General features: G+C 39.0%; 5 protein-coding genes and 1 non-coding gene across 12 annotated transcripts; 4 read left to right on the forward strand and 2 right to left on the reverse strand.

Annotated features, from left to right (window-relative positions):
* The first annotated feature begins 3,193 nt into the window (after positions 1-3,193).
* Positions 3,194-5,043, forward strand: Rpi (Ribose-5-phosphate isomerase). 2 transcript variants are annotated; one of them, XM_031991633.2, is made up of 6 exons: positions 3,194-3,383; positions 3,473-3,533; positions 3,808-3,923; positions 3,996-4,129; positions 4,193-4,334; positions 4,410-5,043. In XM_031991633.2, exons 1-6 carry the CDS (start codon positions 3,240-3,242, stop codon positions 4,596-4,598), a joined length of 786 nt encoding a protein of 261 aa, XP_031847493.1. In that variant the 5' UTR covers positions 3,194-3,239; the 3' UTR covers positions 4,599-5,043. The 2 variants fall into 2 exon arrangements, with proteins under 2 accessions (XP_031847493.1, XP_031847494.1); XM_031991634.2 differs by lacking the exons at positions 3,194-3,383; positions 3,473-3,533 and adding an exon at positions 3,543-3,690.
* Positions 5,044-5,233: 190 nt separating this feature from the next.
* TRNAK-UUU (transfer RNA lysine (anticodon UUU)) lies at positions 5,234-5,306 on the reverse strand. The gene has a single exon. It is a non-coding gene; the product is annotated as a tRNA-Lys (tRNA).
* Positions 5,307-5,888: 582 nt separating this feature from the next.
* Positions 5,889-10,246, forward strand: LOC116433494 (uncharacterized). 5 transcript variants are annotated; one of them, XM_076373127.1, is made up of 7 exons: positions 5,889-5,987; positions 6,100-6,940; positions 7,146-7,404; positions 7,511-7,732; positions 8,422-8,493; positions 9,182-9,260; positions 9,630-10,246. In XM_076373127.1, the coding sequence occupies exons 4-7, from the start codon at positions 7,727-7,729 to the stop codon at positions 9,866-9,868; spliced, it is 396 nt and encodes a 131-aa protein (XP_076229242.1). In that variant the 5' UTR covers positions 5,889-5,987; positions 6,100-6,940; positions 7,146-7,404; positions 7,511-7,726; the 3' UTR covers positions 9,869-10,246. The 5 variants fall into 5 exon arrangements, with proteins under 5 accessions (XP_076229242.1, XP_031847496.1, XP_076229240.1 ...); XM_031991636.2 differs by having other exon boundaries at positions 6,100-6,453; positions 6,607-6,940; positions 7,146-7,732; XM_076373125.1 differs by having other exon boundaries at positions 7,146-7,732.
* On the reverse strand, positions 10,166-12,767 carry LOC116433492 (uncharacterized). 2 transcript variants are annotated; one of them, XM_031991632.2, is made up of 6 exons: positions 12,465-12,767; positions 12,211-12,393; positions 11,643-11,783; positions 11,341-11,556; positions 10,603-10,847; positions 10,166-10,545 (listed from the first exon to the last, which is right to left on the reverse strand). In XM_031991632.2, the coding sequence occupies exons 2-6, from the start codon at positions 12,296-12,298 to the stop codon at positions 10,291-10,293; spliced, it is 945 nt and encodes a 314-aa protein (XP_031847492.1). In that variant the 5' UTR covers positions 12,299-12,393; positions 12,465-12,767; the 3' UTR covers positions 10,166-10,290. The 2 variants fall into 2 exon arrangements, with proteins under 2 accessions (XP_031847492.1, XP_031847490.1); XM_031991630.2 differs by having other exon boundaries at positions 12,211-12,398.
* A 77-nt stretch (positions 12,768-12,844) lies between these two features.
* On the forward strand, positions 12,845-14,531 carry LOC143175203 (nucleoporin Nup43-like). The gene is made up of 7 exons (XM_076373124.1): positions 12,845-13,063; positions 13,168-13,272; positions 13,356-13,480; positions 13,553-13,677; positions 13,752-13,903; positions 13,972-14,218; positions 14,289-14,531. Exons 1-7 carry the CDS (start codon positions 12,950-12,952, stop codon positions 14,459-14,461), a joined length of 1,041 nt encoding a protein of 346 aa, XP_076229239.1. The 5' UTR covers positions 12,845-12,949; the 3' UTR covers positions 14,462-14,531.
* Positions 14,532-14,695: 164 nt separating this feature from the next.
* LOC116433491 (DEAH-box helicase 15) lies at positions 14,696-19,740 on the forward strand. The gene is made up of 9 exons (XM_031991628.2): positions 14,696-14,856; positions 15,448-15,800; positions 15,911-16,605; positions 16,675-16,905; positions 16,978-17,197; positions 17,384-17,506; positions 17,582-17,772; positions 17,867-18,029; positions 18,144-19,740. Exons 1-9 carry the CDS (start codon positions 14,807-14,809, stop codon positions 18,269-18,271), a joined length of 2,154 nt encoding a protein of 717 aa, XP_031847488.1. The 5' UTR covers positions 14,696-14,806; the 3' UTR covers positions 18,272-19,740.
* The last annotated feature ends 331 nt before the right edge of the window (positions 19,741-20,071 follow it).

Below are 20,071 nucleotides of genomic sequence, written 5' to 3' on the forward strand. Positions count from 1 at the left end.
AACACCTGTTGCTTAATTTATCTATGAATTATCGTTGAATCAGTTTCAAACAATATGATCTATATCTCGTCAGAAAACGTTGAATATTTCCATTGAGAAACTTTCGAGTGCAAAGGGTTATAATAATTTTCGCTTTTTCTGTATTATTTAAGCACCCGATATATAATTCGGTCGAATCTGCTGAATCTTCGTCCGCGAAGGGTTATTTTCGAAATCGTTGGAAATGCAAATTTACACGAACTCGCGTTCCAGTGGTCATTAGCAAGCGTGCACGCGTATCGAGGCAAACTGAAGCGTTAATTAGAATTAATTAACGAAAAGGGAGACGTAAAAGAATTGCAAAGGGGAAGGGGGGGGGGTAAGAAGGAACATTTTGAAATTCGATGATTTCTCGTATATTACGCTCTTGTCGCGATAACAATTTTCTTATCGTTATAATCGATTCATTAGTGTTTAATGATAAATTTAGGGCTTGTAGCTAGATAGACGCCCGAGACCGCGAGAGTTTGTCAAATATTTCGAACGAAAGGGGACGCGTCGTTGACGTTTAAATGCCGGTGTACCATGTGACCTGTTAACCGGAAGTGAACTCGTCGCTCGTATTTAACTCTGTGTACCTTCCTATCGGTTCTCGATTTTTCCTTAGAAATTTCCGCGAAGATTCTCGTATAACTTCCACGAGTGTTCGTCGTCGAGAAATGATCCGGTTATCAGGTTTATTAATTATCATTAACGATCGAGCTCGCATTCGCTCTACTTTAACCAGTTAACTGTGTTTGACAACACGTCGATTTTTCATTAACACGTTAAATGCCATGGGGGTCACCGGTGACCCCAACCAAATCGAATTACTATAGTTCACTCAATTAAACCATGATTATTTGAAAATACTTCTATATTATAAATAATGCCAACTAATGTGGTGACATTCAGCTGGATGAACCTGCAAGAATAAGAATGCAATTCAATCGAATGATTTAATATTATATTTTTCCCACTTCAAGTATTCTGTACCATGAAATCGTGCATTTTTCGATTTTATTCGAACGAGAGATTTTTCCAACTGAATTCCACAGTTAACTGGTTAAGAAGCTGTCCGGCGAGAAGAGAGGGGTTGCAAGATCAACCGAGAGAAAAAGGCGGGAAAAAGGAGAGAAAAAAACATGGCATTGTAAACGTGAGAAAGGAAACTTCCTTTTCTTTTCTATTAAGAATACTTGTCACACTATATTTTCCCACAGTATTTTTGTACTGTGATATAAAAATATGCATACACGTGATACGCACGACCGACGATTGTCGCTGTTGCCTTCCTCACGTCAGAGATTTCTCTTTCTCGAACAGCGTCGCGCGATACACGTTCGATAGTCGAACGAATATTTCAGCGTCGACGCGCGAGAAACTCGGAAGACTCTGTGGATATAATAATTAAACCTGTCACAGAAAAATTTAAAAAAAAGGAGAAGCAAGAACGCACTGGTTAACTCGACGAACGAACTTTGACTAACGTCGTCGCTTCCGTTCGAGAACTCGTTAGTCGGAACGATGTATCTCGTTTACAATCGATAGCGTGGACTGGCATACGGTTTCTTTCGAGTGATTCAAACGTCTCGGATAACGTATTGTATTTTCGAAGGGGAAAATCGCGATCGGGACGAGAATCGGAGACGATCGCGAAATCGTTAATTGTCCACGGAAGTGACGGAATTTACTCGGGACAAAAAAATGGAGCCTAGTCGAAGGGAATACGCGAGTGGTGCATGGGGAGCACGATAGAGAAAAAAAATTCGTAGAAGCTAGCCAAAACGCATATAGATGAATGTATCAGCGCTAGGTAAAGAAGAGTGGGTTAAACGAACTACGTAGCGGCTTCTGCGGCCCTCTACATCTAGACAGTTTCCCTTTTTTTCATTGTCGTTGCAATTGAACCGCGGCTGGTGTACGGGACACGAGGGTAGAATCAAAAATTGACGAAAGCTCCCAGAAAGTCATTTTTAGTTTGCAGACAAACAGCGAAATAATGCGTGCTTGTGTATGTGTGTGTGCGTATGCAAGAGAGAAAGAGAGAGAGACTGCGTCGATTCCTGCAAGTGCTTGCTGAACGAGAGAGGGTGAGTTTGAAAAGAGCATGTTTCCTTTTCCTGTTTTCAAAGTTTTCGCTTCGAGAATTTGATCGGCCGAGAGAGTCTTCGACGTGAACGGCCGTGATTGAATTGTAAGGTTAACGATGCGACTCCGCACACGGGAATCATTCACATTCGCGACACTGCGATCAGCAGTTGTCGTCGAGTTTCCTCGACACGGTTGTATTAAGCGTTGTCAAGCTTAAATTTCAAACGAAAGAGGGACAAAATAATAGCGTCGACGGGGGGAAGATTTAACCGGCTTCGCGCGTGTGCAAGCTTCGACGCGAGACGTTCGAACCGCGTAACGGTCAATTTGCGCGGGAACTTCCGTAGGGCAAACCGGCGGCGGATATTTCCGAATATAAATCCAAGCGCGATCCGACGAAATATCCAGCCGGACTTTACACGATTATTCTGCACCCACGAGATTACCTTAATTCGGTGTTGCGCTCGTCGATGACGGCGAAGGTTTCGCCGTTCGTTGTACAAAGTGGACGTGTTGTTGGTCGCCGCTCAGGAACAGCATTGTGTATCGTCAACGTGGATTTTGCTAACGATTTTTTCCCCTAGCCTGCTCGGACACGTGAAACACGTGAAGAAATTTCACCCACGCGACGACGGTTTGCGAATTTTTACCTGATTTTTAAGAATTAACCGATAACGGAGAATAATAATTGTACGAGCCTGATGAACGAACGCTAGAGTGTGAGAGAGAGAGAGAGTACTGCGTGTGACACGTTGAAACGGGAAGTGTTGAGACGAATATTACTATTAAAGTACTGATAGAGAATTAAAGTGAAATCTTATACATAATAATTATTGAAATGTAAATTGTGTTTGGTTGTATTTTGTGTTATTTGCCTCTGATGCTGAATATAATGGAAATTCGATTAAGCCTCGTTGATTGCGTTTACTTTTGCACTATACTGATGCATTGCAATCGACAGTATTTTCTTCGAACACCTTTGCGTTTATTTCCAAGTATTCTCGACGATCGTTCCAACGGATTTATTTGAATTCGAATTTTGGCGCTTCGGTGGCTGCCTCTGATTCGTGTATCTCGAACAATGAGTTTGAAAATAATGGCACGATTCAATGGCGTAGCGTGTACACATGGTGCGCACTAGAATTGCCAGTGTGCGACTCGGTGTATTAGCGAAAGCATTTAGTACTGTTTCAAGTTATTTATTTAAAATGGGTCCTTTGGAGAATGCCAAGAAAATCGCAGCCTACAGAGCGGTTGACGAATACGTAAAGGTAAGCGTGTCTTCGGTTGCACCTCGAGATTCAAAGAGGTTATCCACCGGCGTCCTGTGCTTTGAATTTTCCGTATGATCTTTTTTTAGGATAACAGCGTCATTGGAATTGGTAGTGGGTCTACCGTGATATACGCTATCCACAGACTGGGTAATGATACTTTATCTCACACCTAAGTATGATTGTTTACAGTAAATTCGTTGTATGCACTGCTATGCAGTTCTCGTCACTTTTGCATAATTTTAAAGCATGATCTTTGATCTCGTCACGAGATACAGAGTTGTAACTATTTTCTACGGTAGATGTAGTAAGTGCATTTTATCGTAAAAATACTAGTATTTATTAATGTATATATGATGTGATTGATTATGTAAGCCCCTTGTAAATTAGTAACGCATTTGTAAACAATTATTGTATTTTTCAGCTGAACGTGTTAAAGAAGAAAATCTTAATGTTATTTGTGTTCCAACCTCGTTTCAGGCTCGCCAACTCATACTAAATAATTGCCTCACATTGGGTGATTTAGAAACCTATACAAAGGTAATGAACAATTTTGGTGTTTTGTTATATGTAAAATCTATGTATACTAAGCTGTTTAAACTTTGTTAACAGTTGGATTGTGCAATTGATGGAGCAGATGAAGTTGACTGCGATATGAATCTCATAAAAGGTGGAGGAGGATGTTTACTTCAAGAGAAGATTGTTGCATCCTGTACTGATCAGCTTGTTATAGTAGCTGATTACACGTTAGTAAAAGCTTTAATTATCACTTTCACTTATTTTTATTATCTCGGTTTAATCTTTTTTAGGAAGAATTCTCAGAAGCTTGGGGAACAGTATAAAAAAGGCATTCCAATCGAAGTAGTTCCTATGGCATACACTGCCATTCAAAGACGAATCGAAGATAATTATGGTGGACATGCACAAATGAGAATGGCTTTAGCAAAAGCTGTAAGATGTTTCCATAGTACTCTAGTTTTAGGATCAATCAGAATCACTTAAATTATATTCTTTCCTTATGAGCAGGGTCCAGTTGTAACGGACAATGGCAATTTCATCCTGGACTGGCATTTTCCAGAAGATTTAACCAACTGGAACGAGATTAATATAGCTATTTCAATGATGCCTGGAGTCGTTGAAACAGGTCTCTTCATAAAAATGGCGAAGAAGGTATTCTTTGGGATGCCCGATGGTAGTGTTAAAGAGCAGCTTTAAAGTGTTTCAGTAACACTAACGTGAATGTTGGGAATATTTATGATATGTAATTGTTGACTCAAATCTAGTTTACTTATATGTGACCAGAGGGTTGTTCTCAAGCCTTTTCTAAAGCGATCATGCATTCTCATGTTCATCAATCATCGATTACTCATTTTTCTTTATTATATATTTTTATACATATCACAACGTTGTGTTATACAGACTGAATCTACTCTGTACTTGTGTTTTATCTATTTATACATTGATTTACAAAATGGAAACGGAATACTTGATGTACTTAACGCTTACATATACTATCAAGATTTCCGTCTTAACTAAATAAGACTACTTTAAGCGTGCTACAAGGGGTGCTCAAGTAATTAGACGCAATCGTGTAAAAATAGAATAAGTATGTAACATCAAACGAAGCCAAATAGATATTAAAACGAATTTTTACATACTATGCGAACTCTCTACCTAATCACTGGACTCACGAACCGCCTTAGAACGTTCCATTTGCCTTTTTATCTTATCGTGATTCTGCTATTTTGAATAAACGGGTGATGTAATTATGTAATCGCTTGTTTTTATTATCTGTTATTTTCCACGCCGAACGATTTTATCCGTGACGAATTTTATCTATAAAAAAATAACGCCCGAACAGGGACTCGAACCCTGGACCCTTAGATTAAAAGTCTAATGCTCTACCGACTGAGCTATCCAGGCACTTGATATCCACTTAATTTTCATTCTACAACTTTTTAAATTTATTTTGCACATTATACTTTACAATATTATTGAAAAATTTGAATTTTATTCTACAGTATTTTACCAACAACATAGAGTATATTCATTCCTCCTCACTCAGGCACGTGTAAAGTGATGATCACTAAAAATTATCTCCTTTAAATATTCCCTCATAATTGTTACACTTTTATAAAATCATCCACGCGTGGGGGTTTCTATCGAAGAGAGAAATAGTACTTTTTATGGTAACGTTCGTTCGTTTTATACGCGGGGCGAACTATATATCAACGGTAATACCGCTCTCGACGCATGTCTTATTCATAAGGTATGGACCCGGCCGTGATTTACAATATTAAGTCGATTAACTTAAAATTGGCCGTATATCTTTTACCCTATAGAAAGCCGCTCGAACGACTCCGAGGAGGCGAATAAAATCTGTCGGTATACGGAGCACGGAAAAATTGAATTACATTTATTATAATTATAGCACACCGAAGTAAGCGTGCCTTAACACCGGATAGATCATTCTGATCTATCTTTGATTCCTCTTTCAGATTTATCCCAAAAATGAAGACAAGAGGCCATTCGAAATCTATTCTCAGTTTCTACGCAAGAATCAAGATTGAATTGAAATCTGATTAAAATATCGACTTAAACAAGGTAATCAATTCAACACTAGAACTAACTAAAATCGACTTTTTCTAATTTCTCTATAGAATCTCCGAGGGTGCATCTATCGAGGTTTCAATTAATTCACTTAGATTCCTTTCAGATTTATCCCAAAATTGAAGACGCTTCTCCGAGGAATTACTGAAACAGCCCATTCGAAATCTATTCTCAGTTTCTACACAAGAATTAACATTGAATTGAAATCTGATTAAAATATCGACTTAAACAAGGTAATCAATTAACACTAGAACTAACTAAAATCGACTTTTTAATTTCTCTATAGAATCTTTGAGGGTATGAGGTAACATAAAAGGTATTAATACCCTTCCCGCCGATAGTGTGTTAATAACGAGTGGAAAGAGTGAAAATTTAAATGAACAAGAATCGAGGGTAGGGTCGGTTGGCCAAGGGTTGAACGACCTTATAGTAACTCAGCGGGTTCTGATGCGCGAACGTTGTAAGTACTTAGCCCCGGCCGCTTTCGTTTCATTTACACAGAATCCCTTGTCGTCGGTCAGCCTTTCCGCCAGCTTTTCTCCGTCGGTTCGATCCTCGATTCGACGACTCAACCTTCTGTTTTTCGGTGTTTGCATATTCCCCCGGAATCCAGCCACCGGGAACGCGGTAACGCAGCGGGCGGTTGGAAACCATCGAGGGGTTTCACGTGCCACTTAGATCGCCGAGCGATCGTCCGACGTTTTTCTGGAAAATGGAACGTTAATTGATCCTGCGGAGAATCCGAGAATCAATGTTGTTCATTACCCACGGATCGAAGGAAACTATTTTGCTATTATCAATGTATTATCTTCAGATGAAATTTCCACCTGAAGTGGAATGGCGGATTTTGTATTTCTTACGAATTTTCGATAGTAAGATACTACACGAGCTTGGTGACGACCACTTTGTCGTTAATAATTCATTTGAGAAATAGGAAAATTCTAAGCGTATGTTACGCCTATATATTGCTATTGTTTCTATAGAATATAGTATATTCTGTATTTCTATTGTTTCTGTAGAATATAGTATATTCTGTATTTCTATTGTTTCTATAGAATATAGTATCGTAACGATTGCCCTTCTGTTCTTTACATATTCAATACATCTAATTCAATTCAGTTCGTTACGTCACCGAGAAAATTCATTTTTCAGTTGACGGAGAAAATGCTGAATTCGGACGACATGGCGGTTAAAGTGTTAATCGAATTCACTTGGAATCGTCAGGAAAATGTCCAGCGAAACGAAAGACGAACTCGTAGAAAATGGATGTTACTCGAGTCTCAGAATGAAATCATCGAACAACTCGTTGTAACTTCCTCCAGTGTCTCTCACTGTTCGTCGTTTATCCGAGAAAGTAACGACTCTACCCTTTGGCAAAGGGAAAACGCATCATTCCCATGCGGTTACAGCGGTATGCAAATCGCGGGGAGACGCACGAGGTTGTGCGCGTATCTCCCGCTAAAGAACTGAAAGTGTACAGTTATGGGGACCATTATGAACGGTCATGCGTTCCTCAGGCGCATGTATTTACGCCCTGGGACGATGACGGAAGGAGGGGGATTGTATTTGAAGAGGCGACGCGCGATTTCATCCCTCATACGCGGACCAGGCTGCTCGCACGACCAACAACCCCTTGCCGGAGGACTTGCCCGAAGTTCGAGACCTTGGAGAACAGTTCGATCGAGTGCTTCGAATCTTCTCGTCGTCGGTGTCGACTTCGTCGGACGTTCGACATGAAAGTGAGTATCTCTTGTTCCCGATTTCCCTTTTTCCGTTGCTCGTATCGAATCTGCGACCTTAATCGAGGCGAAGCTTGAAACTGAATTTAAGCGGACATTTCCTTCGCGAAAGGATTCTTCGAATTATTCTCCGTGCTCCTTTGATTAAATAGTTCTCGAAATCCTGGTTGATTTTTGTAATTATCGAAGGATTCTAACGCGACGTTAGCATGTGTTTTGTAATTCAAAGCTTTGGTAATAAATATTGTCTTGTGGATCGTAGGAGGAAGTTTAGAAAATATTCGAATTTCTAATAAAAGTACTGATATAAGAGTTAACGTCTTCTTGATCCGCTTCCCTCGTTGCTCACGAGTTGTCCGTGATTCCCATTAAAAGTAATTATTTGCTCGGTTGATGAGCACGTCGCTCGGAGGAACGATCGACCGGCAGTATAGTTGGACATTAATTAACCGCAGTACAAACCTGATTAAAGTCGTAAGCAGATTACAAACGGTTAACATGTTTGAAAGCTCCGCGTACGACACTTACGTAACACGGGTGCTTATTAGAAATTACGCGTGGCCCGGTAATTATCGGGATATCCGTATCCCGCGTCGTTTAACATTTACGGAGTAACGAGGACAATTTGTTAATTAATACCCCGCTCGCACATCGGACTCTCGTTATCAACCTTTTCTACTGATACACAGGCGATCGCCGTCTGCGTTGCCTGCGTCCTGGCTCTGACGATCCTCGCGGATGCCGAGCAGTCGCAGAATAAGGTGACGATGATTGCTCTAATTCGAAGCAACCCCTTCGAGGACACGGGGAACCACCGAGCAATTGGAACGTCTTATTTTCGGATTTTTATTGAATTATATTCCTCGAGGTTCGAAGGATTTTTTACTCTTGACCCTTTGCACTCGAAAAATTTGTCACTAGAAATATTCAGTTTATTTTTATGAGATAGAAATGACATTGTTTTAACATGTTGAATGCCAAGCAACTCGAATTACTATAGTTCACTCGATTAAACGACGATTATTCGCAAACATTTCTATATTACGAATAATGCTACTCATTGCGGCGATATTCGGTTTGATGAACGCACAATGATAATAATCCAATTCAGTCGAATGATTGAATATCGTATTTTTTCCATTTTGTGTACTTTGCTCTTAAACTAACTTAAGGAATCTATTCACAAAATAAGGGGAACAATGGTATTTTATTCCCACGTTTCACGTGTCGATAGATTACTCGAGACTTGATGTTAAATACGAAATTTTACAATTTTGATGCAATCGAGTGACTGAGAGGCACCTTTGGAGTGCAAAGGGTTAAAAGAGTGTAAAACTAAATTAAAAGATCCGAGGCAAGACGATAGATTCTCCAGTCGCAGAGGTTCTTCCGGTTCTCGAAGAGGTTGAATGCGAATTGAAATTCTCAAGCGACAATCTTCTTTTCCAGATCCAGCAACAGATCTTCGACGCATTGACCACAGACCAGACAGTGAAGATGAAGAGACCCTTCTGCAACGCGTTCACTGGTAAATCCATTCGGAATCTCGATCGATCGTCTCTTAACCCTTTCGCGACGGGCGTCGTGTATATACGGCAGTCACTTGGTGCTTATTGGTTTTTTTGCATTATTATTTTATTTCAATAGCGAACTCGAAATAAAGCTATAAATATATTGGTCGCGAAGTATGGTTCACTTGCGCCGTCGCGAAAAGTGGCAAAGTATGGTCAGTCGCACTGTTGCGAAAAGTAGCGAAGAATGGTACACGTGCGCCGTGAAAGGGTTAACGCTAGAACTGGCAATCGAAATTTTCACGAATGCCGTGGTCATCGGTGACCTTCAAATCGAATTGCTACAGTTGAATCAATGAATGAATTAAATTGTTGTTTTTTTTTAGGCTGTGGCAGAAAGAGGAGCTTCCTGGAGGACTCCGCTTCGCAGGACCTCGAGCTGACCGGCAGCGTGCGACTTCCGGTGTCCGTGTACAGAGCACTGTTGAGGGCCGCCGCTCAGAACATGAGGAACACGATGGACCGCGAGACGAACGAGTACCAGCTGCCGGACATCCCGCAAGCGTACCTCCCCAGAATGCCTCCGCACAAGAGGATGGACATTCCGATCGCTTCTCTAGAGTAGCTCGACCGTCGGAACGCGTGGACGATGGCAGACCAGCTGCCATTTTGTGCGAACACGAGAGATACCTTACTTCGATTCCTCGATCCTCCGGACTTCATTTCTTTGTGAACAAATTGCGGATGTTTATGCGAACGTTTGGGCCAATCTAAATCACACTGGAAACAAACCAACTGATCCTCCGTTCCATTCCAAGGATTATTATTATTAGTATTTAGTAAGATTATCATACATTAATCTGTTCGCTACAGTTCAGTCTCAGAAGTTCGTAGTTTGTCGACTCGAGACGATAACGAGTTAGGTAACCGAGATTTAGAGACGCGTTGCTTGTACCTCTGAAACTCAATAAAAGCGTGACGCTACTGTGGCTGTTATTGTAAACTAATCGTTTGGTTATTTGCGACGAAGCGGTGGCTGCGGGTGGTTCAAAGGTAGACGGTCAGCTTGACAGTGACGCCGCCGTTCCAAAGGTACCGGGTGTTCCTCGAAGAGGCGCCGTCCGGGAACGGCGTCTTGGAGAGGAAAACCTGCCGCGGCACGCTCAGCCCGACGCACTCCGGGTTGTCCGGTTCTCCGGTTAATTTTGGACGGTCCCAAAAATATTCCAAGCACAGCGTCGCGGGATCCCAGATCCGGGAGCCTCGGTCTTGCCGCAGCCTCTGCTCGGAGTGATCTAAAACCTAACGGTTCCCGTCGTGACGTACGATCCTCGCCGAGCGTTTCTGCCGTTTCATTACCTCCAGGCGAATTTTATAGGAGAACGGCCATTCGAGGAGGGAGTCGTGAGGACCCCGGGTCAGTCCGGCGGCCATGAAGACAGTGCCGTCAGGGAAATAGCGAGGGGTGGCTTTCATGTACATGCCGTATTCATTCGGAGCCGCGTAAAAGGTCGCGCTGCGCTCCGAACGAGCGACCGTCCAGCTATCCAGCTTCTTGTCGAAGTCCTTTATCCGCCAGTAATAGAAGAAGAAGCTTGAGGATCCTGTAAAAAGATCAGAGCGTAGTACCGAGAATTATTGACGGGAAAACGATAGGGTTTGTTGGGCGAATTGGCGGGGTTAACCTTTTGTGCTTGGAAATTTTCTGGAAGTATTCTGTATTTTTATTGTTTCTGTAGAATATAGTATATTCTATATTTCTATTGTTTCTGTAGAATATAATGTATTCTATATTTCTATTATTTCTATATTTCTATATTTCTATATTTCTATTATGTCTGTAGAATATTCTATATTTCTATATTTCTATATTTCTATTATTTCTATAGAATATAATATATTCTATATTCCTATTATTTCTACAGAATATAATACATTCTATATTCTATATTTTCTAGGACATATTTTATTGAAATATTTTATACAGCGATTATAAGTTGAATACTCTAAACTCTATATTTCTGATTCACCTCTAGAGTGCAAATTATTAAGACCTAGTCAACGCGGTAGCATTAAAGTTTGTAAAGCGAAATGAACCATTCAGATCTCGATGGACCGTGTTGTTGAACGCATCTATCTCAGCTTGCCTCGGGTACCGAGCAGTTTTATCATCCTCGTAGCTTCTCAGATCATTGTTCTCTGTCCTCCTGAACGAGTCTCGTTTGTTCAAGAGCTTATAGAGAATCGTCTTGATCTCTTCCAGTTCTCGCGTCAGGTTTCTCTCCAGACCGCGCAGCCTCTCGTCGATGGCCTCTGAAAAGATCGTTTCCTTTCTGTCGTAACGTGTGATAACCGGCACGAAATTCTCGGACGCGTTTCAATGGAAAATAATTGCCCACTTGCGCTGCAAGCTCCAGTGAGTACTCTGGTGACGGTGGCACGCGCGCTTGCGACCAATTCCTCCGTTGCGATTCTGCAAGTGGCCTGTTCGGTTTCCGTGACCCCCTCGTCATCTGTCGTCACGTTCACATTCGCGAAAGCTGAAATCCACTTCTCTTTGATTCGCTCGTTTAAATTTGTTCTTCATTTAACCCTTTGCACTCGGAAGTTTCTCGGTAGAAATATTTGAACATTTTCTGATGAGATAAAGACGACGTTGTTTGAAGCTAATTTAACGATAATTCACAGATAAATTGACAAAGCTATTTTATTATGCGATACAAAGTTTCATTTAAAATACTAAATATTCAACATTTTCTGACGAGATAAAGACGACATTGTTTGAAACTAATTTAACGATAATTCACAGATAAATTAACAAATTTTATTAAAATACTTCACATTGCGATACGAAGTTTCATTTAAAATACTAAGTATTCAACTTCGTTTCGCTGTATCGAATCAAGTGGCGAGAGTCACCTTTCGAGTGCAAAGGGTCAAATCTCTCCCAGCTGTTCTTTTACTTACTGAGTTTCGGCGCACTCGCGACGCTTACAACACACCAAGTTAAATAGAGCGTACTGAGATGTAAGAACAATAAAACAGACGGTGCCATCGCGAAGTGTGATCCGGTATCGCAAATTATCACCGTAATTGGTATCGTGATTAGTTCTCTTAACGACAAGTTTCCCCTGTTACGAATCGGATGAGCTATTCTACGAAGTAATTTTATGATTTTAAATGATTTCAAATGAAACTTTTGAAGCAGACTTTTTACACACCTATCTATTTCACGACTTGGTCACCATGTAACTGTCCTACGCGTCTTCTGTGATTTATGGACTGTAGCTGAATCCCTACCCCTTCTAACTTCCCTGCGGAATTCGCCTCTGTTCTACAAATGAGAATATTCGAATATTTGTTTTATATTCTTAAAAACAGTGGAACGGATCTCTCTGTAAATATATGATTGGAAGGAATTTGGTATAACATTGATGTTCAAAAGATACAACGTCCGAGGAATATTAAAGAATATTAAAGAATTCAATGTAAAATGGATTAATAAAGAGATTTCGAAGCGTTTGATCCGGACTCTCGGTAAAAATGATAAAAATAGGCGACGGCGAACACGTGGACGTTTGAAAGTGGCGCCAACGGCGTTTGGCGGTCTTTTTGACAGCGTCGCGGGAAACGCGTGCGTTCGTTGATGTTCGTCCGGCTTTCGGCCGTTTCTCGTTTCAAATTAAACAGTCGCCAATGACACAGGATGGGCGAGAATGTTCAAGGGACGTTCGTGTCGGAGAAAGTTGCTAAGATTCGGTGGATACACGAGGACTTCGAAGAAGCTTCCAATTTTTTAACCGGCAGTTGGGACGATCCGGTGAGGTTATCTTCGGTTCACTTAACCTATCATCCCTCGTGCTCGTTTGGATTTTTAAATGGTGTACTTTTTTGTTTGTATTTAAATTCATTGATTCTGTACAGGTGAACAAAGTGACTCATTGGACGTTCCAAGTGAACGATGTCGGCGAGTCTTATCCTGCGGTGGTTTCCTCTTACGCGATCCTTGGGGACGTGACTGAAGTTAAGGTGGCTAATATGTGTATATGTATATTGAAAAACATTAATCATTCGCTTTCTTTTTATTTATCATCTGATCTCACTTTTCACAGTTCATTTCGAGCGATTTTTTTGTGGTATCCACATCCATCGGCACTGTCAGATTATTACAGATCCATGAGAACCCATATTCACAATTCAAGGAACGCATGTCCTGGGAATTCATACATAGATTCAAGTATAATTCATTATTGGAAGATTCATGCGTTGTTGTACATTTCCTTGTATATTATATATTACGTGTTTGCAGTAAAACATCCGATTACGCGTCTTGCACTGCATTGTCCAGTTTCGAGCTAGATGTTGTGTCTGTAGGGGAAGACGGGAGGATCAATCTTCTAACAGCTGCACGAAAGGAGCCAGTTAGAACTATTAGTAAATATAATAATCTATAAATATATTATTGTTTGGTATTCTGCTTTGTGAAGTAATATTGAAATCACTTTTAGACGAAGCTGATAGTTGCTCTTTGTATTGTGTGGACTTCTTAAGACACAATGAGATTCTCACAGGAAATTTGAGGGGACACATGAAAGTATGGGACTTACGAAATGACGAGGATTTTCCTGCAATAACATTTATGCTCTCGGATCAGGCGAAAGTATGAATACTTATATGAAATTCTTGTACAATAAATTGTGTATATTCATGGTGCATTAAAAATTGTAGACTGAAGCTACAAGCATTGCGCATCATCCAACACAGAGGCATATTGTTGTTGCTGGTGGTGGTGATGGTAGCTTGAATGTATGGGATTTGAGACATAATACGTATCCAATATCTCAACTCAATGCTCATGCTAAGGCTGTCAGCGAAATACTGTTCCACCCTGACAGACCTGAAAATTTATTTACCTGTTCGAATAGTGGCGAATTGTGGCATTGGAATAACACTCAGCATTCAAAATTAAGCTTGGGTAAATGTTAATTATTGAAACCTGTATAATTCAATATTTCAAACTGTGTGTGTACAATACAATATTTCAGATCCTACGAACACTCATTGGTTGAATACAATTGGGACAAACGGCAAAGTAAATGTAACGTCGCTCTGCAGCGCGATGCACAAACCAATAAACAGTATTGACATAAACAGGTCAACTCTACTTTTCGGATGTGATAATGAAGCAATGTACATTATTCGGAATATAACCCTTTAATAGCTAGACAATTTTAATCGCATTTCTTCTAATTGTAATATATCAAGAAATAAATATCTTTTTTATTCTACGTTCATTCGTTTTCATAGATTAAGATTAGAACGTAGAAATAAATTCGATGTATCGCCACCAATATATACGTTTATTCTTTTTATTTCAAATTGAGCGCGTAAAACAATACGCGTTGTTGCGCCATAATTATTTTGTAACGCTCAATGCTCCATCTCTCGTCAATTTTCCCGAATACAATTACAGGAAGCTGTAGCCAGTTTGCCATTTTGTGACGCCGTGTGTGGAAGTTCGTAAACAGATTTTACTTTGCTTGCCTGCGGAGGGACAAGAATTATGTCAAAACGGAGGATCGAAGTTGTGGATCCGTACGTTAAACGGAAGGCGTGAGTGGATTACTAGATCTTCAATTAAAAACCAAAAATATTCGACATGATATTCTGCCATGTGCATTGTTACCAAGTTTTTTCAATGCTATCGCAAATTGTAACGAACAACTCTTGCACGCTCGAAATGGTTTGCGTTAAAAAGTTTTATTTATTATCATTATAAATCCAACAAAATAATTCTTTCGAATTTATGTTCTATATCGTGCTCTGAATCTTTACTGTTGCTGTTGACTTGTTTGGTCAACTCAGGTGTAAAGGTTCTCAACTGAATTTCCTTTTCTGTGATTTAGTGTTCTACGTTAATAATTCAATGGAAAATATCCTTTGTGGTTTCAAGGAGACGCTTAATTTATCCTTCAGATACAGAAAAACTCACTGTGATCATGTATTGGAAGATATTTCGTCAGAAACTGATACTTTGTTAATTGTTTTTTATATATCCAATTTTCATAACCAATCGAGTGTTCTCAACTTTCGTTTTTTAATCCTGTTGATAGTGTAAACATTATTACGTGACAATGACTAAAGTAATTTTTCGATAATATTGAAATCTGTTGAATATTCATTTGTAAACTTGGTATTTCGCAGAGATGGCTCGACATCCAACAGTACAACTGTGCCCTCAACAGCGCCAAAAAGTCAAGTTCAGTTGAACCCTTACACTGGTCTGCCTTATACACCAAGATTTCATGAATTTTATAAAAAACGCATCACTTTACCAGTGTTCGAGTATCGTGCTGATTTTATGAGGTTATTGGCCCAACATCAATGTATTGTACTAGTCGGTGAAACTGGATCAGGTAAAACTACACAGATACCACAATGGTGTGTGGAATATTCAAGGTGTATTGGTATCAAGGGTGTTGCTTGTACGCAACCAAGAAGAGTGGCAGCTATGTCTGTTGCACAAAGAGTTTCGGAGGAAATGGATGTCGCGTTAGGTAAATTCAATATTATATTAGAAAACACAATTGATTATATTAAAGTGTATAAAATACTTTAATCCATGGTTGATGTATTTCATAACTCCTTTATAAATTCTGTTGAATAGGTCAGGAAGTAGGATATAGCATCCGTTTCGAAGATTGTAGTTCTCCAAAAACTGTATTGAAGTACATGACCGATGGTATGCTTCTTCGTGAAGGTATGTCCGACCCTATGTTGGATGCATACCAAGTGATCTTGCTGGATGAAGCACACGAAAGGACTTTAGCTACTGATTTATTGATGGGTGTGTTAAAAGAAGTGATTAAACAAAGACCAGATTTGAAACTTGTGATTATGAGTGCAACATTAGATGCTGGGAAATTTCAACAGTATTTCGATAATGCACCTTTAATGAATGTACCTGGCAGAACGCATCCCGTCGAAATTTTTTATACACCTGAACCTGAAAGAGATTACTTAGAGGCTGCTATCAGGACAGTTATTCAGATACACATGTGCGAAGAAGTAGCAGGGGATTTATTATTATTTTTAACTGGCCAGGAAGAGATTGAAGAAGCATGTAAGAGAATCAAAAGAGAAATGGATAATTTAGGTCCAGAAGTAGGTGAATTGAAATGCATACCATTGTATTCTACACTGCCCCCAAATCTTCAACAAAGAATATTCGAACCAGCACCGCCCACAAAACCAAATGGTGCTATCGGTAGGAAAGTAGTAGTGTCAACTAATATCGCGGAAACATCATTAACTATTGATGGTGTTGTATTTGTAATTGACCCCGGTTTTGCAAAACAGAAGGTAATTTGTATTCATTTTATTTTACTACACTTACCAAACCTTTATAATAATTATTAAATCTTTTAACAGGTGTATAATCCTAGAATTCGCGTAGAATCTCTTTTAGTATCTCCCATTAGTAAAGCTTCCTCTAAACAAAGAGCAGGTAGAGCCGGTCGTACAAGACCTGGCAAATGTTTTAGATTGTACACAGAAAAAGCGTATAAAAATGAAATGCAGGAGAACACTTACCCCGAGATATTAAGGTCAAATCTTGGCAGTGTTGTACTGCAACTGAAGAAACTTGGTATTGACGATTTGGTACGTACAGTTTAGTTCACCACGTGACATCATCCTACTGAACACGTTACTACTTTTTGCTCATTTTTACAGGTACATTTTGACTTCATGGATCCTCCTGCACCAGAAACTCTTATGAGAGCATTAGAACTTCTAAATTACTTGGCCGCGCTAGATGACGATGGGAATCTAACAGATCTGGGCGCTGTAATGGCGGAATTTCCATTAGATCCCCAATTGGCAAAGATGCTGATCGCATCCTGCAATCACAACTGCAGTAACGAAATTCTCAGCATCACCGCTATGCTTTCAGGTAACGTATGCACAAGAACACTCTGGTTTCTTTTCTGTTTTGGAAACGAATACTAGGTTCACGTCTACTTTCTCTATACTTGTTTCTTTTAATCGAGATATTTTTAATGGAATAAAAGCTATTAAGATAAAGTCAGATTCATGGTAAGGTAACATGGTTTTATATTGATGATTGATATTGTATTAGTCCCACAGTGTTTTGTGAGGCCAAATGAATCAAAGAAGGCTGCGGATGATGCTAAAATGCGATTTGCACACATCGACGGTGATCATTTGACATTATTGAATGTGTATCATGCATTCAAACAAAGTAAGTGTTAAGCGAATAATGAAGTTGCATAAGGACTGTCGAATCCAAATGCTTTAATAATCTTCTTTCCCGCAGATTTCGAAGACCCACAATGGTGTTACGATAATTTCGTTAATTACCGGTCATTGAAAAGCGGCGACAACGTCAGACAGCAGTTGAGCAGAATAATGGACAGATTCTGTTTAAAGCGTACCTCGACGGATTTTACGTCGAAAGATTATTACACCAATATCAGAAAGGCGCTGGTGAACGGCTTCTTTATGCAGGTACCTTCATCAGCTCTAATTAGTACCGAACAGAATAAGATCTATCCATGATCGTTCGATACATGTTTTTTTTCCTTCTTCTCTTTTTATACAGGTTGCTCACTTAGAAAGAACCGGTCATTATTTAACCATCAAAGATAATCAAATTGTACAGCTTCATCCGAGCAGTTGTTTAGATCATAAACCTGAATGGGTAATTTATAACGAATTCGTGCTTACGACTAAGAATTATATTAGAACAGTTACTGACATCAAACGTGAGTATTGATTTTAATATGTATAGATGTATATATATATATATATGTATCGATATCATACGTTTTTATTATGCGCACGAATAACGTAGCTTTCAATATTTTTATTCCTTACAGCTGATTGGTTGCTAAAGATAGCGCCGCAATATTATGATTTACAAAACTTCCCACAATGCGAAGCAAAGAGACAATTGGAAGTAATCCAATCGAAGTTAGACTCGAAACAGTATCAAGAAGGATTCTAACCCTTATATATTTTAGATATTTTCAAAAATGGTGTCAAACGGTTGATAATATTGTGATTGACTCTGTTTTTTGGCATTACGCCTGATATACACGTACACAGCAAATGGATACAGAAACATATACACATGCATACATACATACACACAAACACACACAGACACAGTTTTCTTTCTTTTTTTTTCGAACAAAAAGCCAAAATACTGAACGTTTTGAGGCACATCTAAAAGAGTAAAGATCTACTCGACAACTTTCAACTTTAATATGTAAAGAAAAAGACAAATCTTAATGAACATTTCTAATTTTGTACAAGCCTGAACTTGTACGTTTTTTTAGGCTCGTGTGTCGAGAAACTTCTCAAAGTACTTTGTAGACCTCGATTTATCCCTCATCGTAAAAGCAAATGAAAATTAACGTTTAATCTGCTAGAGGCACGCGGAAGACACATATAGTTGGTTGACAAATGATTTATTTATGTACATTAAAAGAAAAGTGTAGTGATTAAGTAATTTTACCAGGTAGAATTTGTTGATCGACGTTTGCACACTTGGAATGTAATACTAGATAAAAAAATAGATTAATTTTTGTATTAAATGTTGATCATGTATGCACGCTCTGAGGTGCATACAATGCCTGATTGCGGATAATCGAAGGGCAATGACTTCACAGAATTTTGAAACCAAATTCTTATGTTCTTTCTTTCAACGACGACAACAACAATAACAACAACATCAACAACAACAATAACAAAAACAAAAAAAAGGTAGTACTGTTTTATGTGTTATGTAATTCACTCTTTTTTCAGTGCGTACAACCAAAAGCATCGTATATTTATTGTGATTATAATGGAGCTAAGCAAACTTGCCACCGTACACAGTACGTTCTCATTTTTGTTTACGGGTAACACCGTTGCACTGTTATACTATATAATTTCCCACGAAAAGTCCCCCTGCAAAATAAACGGTATATTCCTAACGGAGAAAATAGGTAATTGCAATGAGATGCGAGAAAAAACGGAGAAATTGTATTGCGACGAATATTTTAAAACTGCTACACATCATAGGTTTAAAGAAAGTGAATCAAATTATTCTTATTTATAAATACTAGCGTAATGTAAATGGCGAACCACACTTCTCGTGGGAATTTCCATTAATTAAACATTAATGACCAACTTCTAACACCGTATGCGTAAATGAACAGAATTCGAAATTTTCCCGCTTAAATAATAGAACCGAGAACTTTGAAAATAGCGTCGAAGGAAATCGCAGTGAAAATCAATTCTTTACCATCGATGATATACAGTTCCGCTTGTTTTAACACATTCAGTGATAATTTTAGTTCTTGTAAATAAAAATTACACAGGTATTAAAAACAAGTATATACAGAAATCACAGGACTAATGATCGCGAACAGTTTTCATTGTATTGTATCACTTCATTCCAATAAAACATTGAAAATATCACGAATCAAAGTTAACGTTCGTTAATGAATATACAGTGTAAAGGTATCAACGTTCATATATTATAATCGTTAATGATTCCATTTTTCAATTTTAGTTTATTCTTGATTCTAAATATATGAAGGGAGGAATCGAAGATAGAATTTTATTTTTGCATTGGTTTTACGCGTTTAAAGAATAGTATATGTTTTTGTTGGCATCGTTTACGAGTATAAACAATTTATATCGTTAAAAAGACGAATTTCGAATGCTGAGATACGTTTACGTAACAAATGGGAACGTTATGTAGCGTTGTGTCGTTATTAAGACAATTTTTGCGTCATGGGGGGAGACGTTTGAGAAC

The sequence above is a fragment of the Nomia melanderi genome, chromosome 13 (genome assembly GCF_051020985.1).
Source record: "Nomia melanderi isolate GNS246 chromosome 13, iyNomMela1, whole genome shotgun sequence".
NCBI lineage: Eukaryota > Metazoa > Arthropoda > Insecta > Hymenoptera > Halictidae > Nomia > Nomia melanderi.